This window comes from Suncus etruscus, chromosome 3 (assembly GCF_024139225.1).
Source record: "Suncus etruscus isolate mSunEtr1 chromosome 3, mSunEtr1.pri.cur, whole genome shotgun sequence".
Taxonomy (NCBI): domain Eukaryota; kingdom Metazoa; phylum Chordata; class Mammalia; order Eulipotyphla; family Soricidae; genus Suncus; species Suncus etruscus.
In genome coordinates, this window is record NC_064850.1 from 32,781,569 (window position 1) to 32,788,877 (window position 7,309).

General features: G+C 41.1%; 1 protein-coding gene across 1 annotated transcript in view; it reads left to right on the forward strand.

Annotated features, from left to right (window-relative positions):
- Window positions 1-7,058, forward strand: part of SPATA7 (spermatogenesis associated 7) — a 32,902-nt gene extending 25,844 nt beyond the window's left edge. The window contains exons 9-12 of the mRNA XM_049769816.1: window positions 576-629; window positions 2,380-2,457; window positions 5,029-5,086; window positions 6,318-7,058. Of these exons, the coding sequence (XP_049625773.1) occupies window positions 576-629; window positions 2,380-2,457; window positions 5,029-5,086; window positions 6,318-6,920 (793 nt within the window). The 3' untranslated portion in view covers window positions 6,921-7,058. The remainder of the gene's footprint in view (window positions 1-575; window positions 630-2,379; window positions 2,458-5,028; window positions 5,087-6,317) is intronic.
- Window positions 7,059-7,309: the final 251 nt, after the last annotated feature.

Below are 7,309 nucleotides of genomic sequence, written 5' to 3' on the forward strand. Positions count from 1 at the left end.
TAGAATTTCGGCACAACAGGGTGTTTAAGATTTAAAGTGGGCCAGTGATAGCACAGCAGTAGGCCATTTACCTTGCACACAGCTGACTCAGGACGAATCTAGGTTCAATCCCTGGCATCCCATATGGTTCCCCAAACCTGACAGAAATGATTTCTTTCATTTCTTTCTTTCTTTTCTTTTTTTTTTTTTTTTTTTTTTTTGGTTTTTGGTTTTGGGGCCACACACAGTGACACTTGATTTACTCCTGGCTCTGCGCTCAGAAATCACTCCTGACTCAGGGGACCATATGGGATGCCAGGGATCGAATCCAGGTCTGTCCTGGGTCTGCGTGTGCTAGACAAACACCCTACCGTTGCACTATTGCTCCAGCTCCAGAAGTGATTTCTGAGCACAAAGCAAGGAGTAGCCCCTGAGCGTCACTGGGTATGGCCCAAAAACCAAAAAAAAAAAAAAAATTAAAGTGGATCAGAGATGAATATACTTTTTAAATTATGAAACATTCCATTATTAACTTGTTGCTAATATTATTTATCTGGCACTGTTTTGTTCAGATTTTTAAAATGTTCTCTTTTCAGGGCTCTATGTCAGTATTCCCTGAACTCTCCTTTAGAAAGAAAAATGTTCACAGAGTAAGTTCATTTTTACTTATTTATTTTGCTTAAAGGAATTTAAGAATGAACAGTCACAGTAAAGCATTAAACAACTCAGTTTAATCACTAGTGTCTTTTTTTGTTTGTTTTTGTTTTGGGGACACACCCCGGGAGGTGCTCAGGGGTTACTCCTGGCTCTGCACTCAGAAATAGCTCCCGGCAGGCATGGGGGATCATATGGGATGCTGGGATTAGAAAGGGGGTCCTTCCTATGTTGGCTGCATGCGAGGCTCAGGCCTTACCACTATGCTGTCTCTCCAGTCCACTATTGTCTCTTGAATTAACCTTGTGGGCCAATAATATATGTATTGATTTTTTTGTGTGCCAAGTTTTCTGTAATAAAAATCACCAGTTTTATTTCCAGTGCACATTTGTCCCCAAGCTAATACTGGTTTGTTATTGTAAGCAAAATAATAAATATAAATAAAGAAGGGGCCAGAACAATAGCACAGCTGTAGGACGTTTGCCTTGCACATGGCTGACCTGTAGCAGACCCCTTGAGCCCCGCTGGTTGTGGCACAAAAAACAAAAAACAAAAAAAAAAGAAGAAGAGGTTTAGCAAATTATAAATGTTTAGTTTTCTTACCTAGAAGGTTCTTTTTCCTGATTTTTATATAACACCATAATTGACTAAGTTCCATCAGTGTCCCCAATCTCCCAACCATTACCCTAGCCTTCCTCCTTGAAGGCACAAATTTAGCTCATACTACTTGTTAACAACACAAAAGAAAATGGAATAATCAAACTTAGATCAGGGGCCAGAGCCGTAGCACAGCGGTAAGACATTTTCCTTGAACGTATCCAACCCCAGACAGGCCCCAGGTCAGTTCCCAGCATCTCATATCGTCCCCCCAGCCTTCCAGGAGTGATTTCTGAGTGCAGAACCAGGAATTACACCTGAGCAGCACCGGATATGACCCCCCCAAAAAAACAACAAAAAAAAACTTTAGATCAACAAGGGTCAGTTTTAAATGAATGCTTTATCTATCTATAGTATTACTAAAGCCAGTGTCTGAGGATTTCCTGGGCTGTGTACAGTGTAATGCTATTGAGCCTTCTGTGTTACTATTTAGACACACTGAGCTTGGTAGGTGACTATGGAACTTTGCTTTTCTGTGATATTACTAGGCTGACACTTCTATAAGATATTCTGATGTTACATAGCCACATGTTACTACATGGTCCTGGAGAGAAGGATGAAGGGAGAGAGGAATGAATGGGTGGATGAGTGAATGGATGGATGAGTGACTGGGTGAATAGGCAAACAAGTAGATAAGAAATCAACAGGAAGACTTGCCAGCAGTCACATTGGGCTATCTCTTACCCTTGATTGCTTCCTGTTTCATATAAAACTTACTTCTTTATAGAATATTTTCTCATCTTTAATAAGCATTTGATATTTGCCTACTTTGAAAAGCTAGACCTATATTTTGTTTGTAATATTCCTCCCAATTATGTAAAACAGGGCTCAGGTTATAGTTTGACTGATAGAACACATGCTTTGTATTGTGTGTGAGGCCCTAAGCAGGTCTTCAACATCACAAGCCTCTCTCCCTTTCCAGCACCTTGGGAGGTATTGTCCACACAAACAGCAATAAAAGCAATAGCAACAAAAGATAATACATTTTGTAATAGCAGGTAGCTTTCTAATGAGATATGCATGTTTCCTGAACTTTTCAGAATGAGGAATCAATAACCTTTCTGCTATGTATTGCTTTGTGTTTTACAGCAAAGAAGAACTGATGTATCTGAGTTTCATCGAAAATATAACAGAGGAAATTTTGAAAGTTGGTTTATTTTCCAACAGGTTAGATTTTTAAAAATAGTTTTCCTAAATGTTAAATTGATGTGGTTGAATACATCAATTAATATATTTAATAATATAATTAATATATTAGTTTATTTTGTTTTTGTTTTGGGGCCTGGCTCTGCACTCAGAAATCCTCCTGGCAAGCTCGGGGGACCATATGAATGCCAGGGATCAAACTCTGGTCTGTCCTAGGTCAGCGCATGCAATGTAAATGCCCTACTGCTGTGCTATAACATCAGTGCCTAGAATTAGATTATTTTTAACTAATTTCCAAATAGAACTGTGGTTGAATGGTAAAGAACATGTCTTATTTAGGCCTGAGACCTCAAATTTTAGCACCACAAAAACAAAAAGGTCCCAGCCACATGAAAGATTAGGTGACTTTTTTTGGTTTGTTTTGGGGCCACACTTAGTGTTCCTCAGGGTTTATTCCTGGCTCTGCATTCAGGGCTCCCTCCTGGCAGAGGTTGGGGGAATCAACCAAGGGGAATTAACCAAGGTTGCATGCAAGGCAAATAAGCTGCATAAACCTATCTTGCTCTTTGGAACTATTATGTGAATCAAAAGCAAGCATTTTTGTTACATCTATTTTTAGTTACAGAAATTAAAATAATATTTAAGTTTGTACATTGTAGGTGAAATGAAATGTTTTCAAAACCAGATTAGTAGTTACATAGCTTTTGTTTGGTTTTGGATTTAAGACCACAGCCAGTGATGCCCTGGGCTTAATCCTGGCTCTGTGATCAGGGATCACTCCTAGTAGTACCCAGGGGTCAAGTGTGGTGTCTGGGACTGAACCTGGGTTGGTCAAGTGTAAGACAAGTGCTCTGCCCACTGTACCATCGTTCGAGCCCTAATTGTCACATAGCTTAAGTAAAATGCATATCTTGAATCAGCTGAAATGTTTATTGAAAACATAAGTACATAAGCACTCTACCCACTTCGTTGGCTAGCATAGGACTTCATTGTGTACTACTACCTTCCCTGTCCCAATAAGATGTCAAGTTTATCTCTTCCCCGACCCCACCTCTCATGAAACCAGGTCTTTCATCCAAGACAGCTGGTCTACTCCTGAGCTAAATCGCTGGTCCTACGTGTGACGTTTCTAATAAGTGATTTCTATGGATCTATGTTTTCTTTGGTGGGGAGCTCCCATCATTATTCTAGGAGCTAGCGGTCACTCCCCAACATTGCTTGGACTTCTAGGCCAGACAGCTTAGTACCTGAGCTCGGAAAATGCTTAGGTGCTAGGAGCATTTTTTCTTTTTTTTTTTTTTTTTTTTTTGTCTTTTTTGGTGGTGAGGCCTCCAAGGCCTCCTGGATCAAATCCAGAATCTGTACATAGAAAGTCTGTGTCCCTGACTCTGCTGTCTTTCCAGTTCCCCCATTAAATATTTTTTTGTCATTCATCATATACCAAGGTATACAAAAATGACCTAAGTAATTTTTGTTTGTTTTTGGTTTTTTGGCCACACCCAGTGATGCTTAGTGGTTACTTCTGGCTATGCGCTCAGAAATCGCTCCTTGCTGGGGGGACCATATGGGAGGCTGGGGGATCGAACTGTGGTCCATCCTAGATTAGCGCTTGCAAGACAGACGCCTTACCAGTAGTGCCATCGCTCCTGCCCCAGACCTAAGTAATTTCTACCACGACTCTCTTGAGCTCTTCTTTTAAGAAAAATTTATGCCAGAAGTGATCCCTGAGCACAGAACCAGTTAGCCCTGAGCATAACTGTGTGACCCAACCCCCTCTCCAAGAAAGTGGTTTATAGATTTGCACAGTAGTATTTTTGGGAGGCAGAGAGATAGTACAGTCAGTGGTCAGGGCACTTGCTTTGCATACTGCCTAACTAATTTCTATCCATGGCACCTCATATGGTCCCCAAAGCACACCAGGAGTGATCTCTGAGTGTAGAACCAGTAGTAAGCCTTGAGCAACACTGTGTGTAGCCCCAAAATAAACTAAACAACAACAAAAGATTTTAAGGCCAGAAAGATGCCCGTGAAGTTAAAGCACTTGCCTTGTATGCAGCTGACCCTTGTTTGATTTCCCCCACACTGCATATTCTCTGAGCACCATTAAGAGTTACCCCTGGGGCCGGCGAGGTGGCGCTAGAGGTAAGGTGTCTGCCTTGCAAGCGCTAGCCAAGGAAAGGACCACGGTTCGATCCCCCGGTGTCCCATATGGTCCCCCCAAGCCTGGGGCAATTTCTGAGCACGTAGCCAGAAGTAACCCCTGAGCATCTAACGGGTGTGGCCCGAAAAACCAAAAAAAAAAAAAAAAAAAAAGAGTTACTCCTGAGCACAGAACCAAAAACCATTCAAATATTTTTCATAACTTTAGTAACATGTAAAGTTTCAAACATTGGCATCTATTATGGATGTATATGCTCAGTGGAAGGGGTGTAGCTTCCAAACCAGAGAACTTAATAGAAGAGAAGATATTGAATGAAAATAGCATTCTAAAACTTATTTTTCCAGCATAGTAATTCAGTTCTTACAGAAGTCTGTACTATCTGTTGGATTTTCTGATTTTGAGACATTAACATTTTAATTTGTCGTTTATAGGTTTTTAGAACAATTATTTGAGCGGCATATAAAACAAAATAAACATCATTTGGAGGAGGTGTGTATTTCCTTAGAACTTCATTAGAAAAATTATTTTGTGAAAACACTTAAAGGTGTTTGTATCTTTAAGGAATGCATTAAAAATAAGCTTTTGTGTTGGCGGGGATGTGGAGAGAAAGGAACTCTTATCCACTGCTGGTGGGAATGCCGTCTAGTTCAACCTTTATGGAAAGCGATATGGAGATTCCTTCAAAAACTGGAAATCGAGCTCCCATATGATCCAGCTATACCACTCCTAGGAATATACCCTAGGAACACAAAAATACAGTACAAAAACCCCTTCCTTACACCTATATTCATTGCAGCACTATTTACCATAGCAAGACTCTGGAAACAACCAAGATGCCCTTCAACAGATGAATGGCTAAAGAAACTGTGGTACATATAAACAATGGAATATTATGCAGCTGTCAGGAGAGATGAAGTCATGAAATTTTCCTATACATGGATGTATACGGAATCTATTATGCTGAGTGAAATAAGTCAGAGAGAGAGAAAAACGCAGAATGGTCTCACTCATCTATGGGTTTTAAGAGAAATGAAAGACATTCTTGCAATAATAATTTCCAGACACAAAAGTGAAAAGAGCTGGATGTTCCAGCTCACCATAGGAAGCTCACCACAAAGAGTGATGAGTTTAGTTAGAGAAATAACTACATTTTGAATTTTCCTTATAATGAGAATGTATGAGGGAAATGGAGAGCCTGTTTAGAGTACAGGCGGGGGTTGGGTGGGTAGGAGGGAGACTTGGACATTGGTGATGGGAATGTTGCACTGGTGATGGGTGGTGTTCTTTACATGACTGAAACCCAAAAACAATCATGTATGTAATCAAGGTGTTTAAATAAAAAAATAAAAATTAAAAAAAAAAATAAGCTTTTGTTTTTCTCCCTGGTCCTACATGGTAGTGGGGAAAGGAGGAGGGCTTTTTGGAAAAACCATTAATTCTACTGAGGTTAGCAACAAACAGAAGTAAATCAATTTGACTTTTTTGGGGGGGGGGGGTTTGGGCCCACCCGGTGACGCTCAGGGGTTACTCCTGGCTATGCGCTCAGAAGTCGCTCCTGGCTTGGGGGACCATATGGGTCGCCGGGGGATCAAACCGCGGTCCGTCTAAGGCTAGCGCAGGCAAGGCAGGCACCTTACCTCTAGCGCCCGGCCCCAAATCAACTTGATTAACTTAATTAATATAATTATTCTTGTCCCTTTTTATGTTTATTCCATCCTAGGAAAAAATGCGCCAGATGCTGCATTTCCTAAAGGCAGATTTAGGTTGCACATCCAAGGAAAACTCAGTCACAATCAATGTTGGTATGTCGAATTTACCTGATTTTGAAAATGATGGAAGTTCCAAGCAAAATGAATCTAAAAAGGAATCAGATCTAGAACTAGAACTGGAGCGGAAACAGTACCTGAAAGCACTGGACATGTTACTGTCCTTGCCCAAGGATGAGAATGAGATGCTCTCTGCACAAGGTGACTTTCACTTGCCCCCGCATAAATCCAAATCTTCAGAAGGGGTGATCGTTCAGCAGTTGAATGACTGTGACCCTTCAGGGTGGGGTGAAAAACAGTCAGTGGTTCCGGACAGCCCATTGAACCAAGAGACCTATGTGAAAGTCATTGAAGCCGAGAGTGACTTCGAGGATGTCGAGAGTGACTCCAAGGATGCCGAGACATCACACCAGTTATGCTGTGTCAGCACAGCACATTCCCAGCCCCAAGTATTCTGTGGTGTCAGTGATGCCAACAGTCAGCTCTTGGGAGGATCCACACTGAAAATTGTTGAAATAAGCACCGAGAACTGTCCTTCCACTGTTGAACACCAATAACAACCCTGGATGACCAGTTATCTAGTTGAGGATTCATTTCACTTTTTTTTTTTTTTTTGCTTCTTTAATAGGATTTGTACATTCATTTTCTGTGCTACGTAATAATAAATTGCCATAAATTTAGCTGTTTAAAACAAACAGTACTGCTTCTATGGCCAAGATTCTGTGGATGGGGAGCCAGAGACAGTGAGAGTAAAACGCTGGGTCTGTCATGTCCATAATCCAGGTGTGGGTCTTGTATATTCTTTGGGGAGATGGAATGGTGGCCCACACTTAGAAGTACTCAAGGCTTACTCCTGATTCTTCTCAATATTATGCCTGGTGATGCTCGGGGATCAGATACAGGCAGGGCCAGAGATTGGACTGGATTGACTCTATAAATGCCTTAC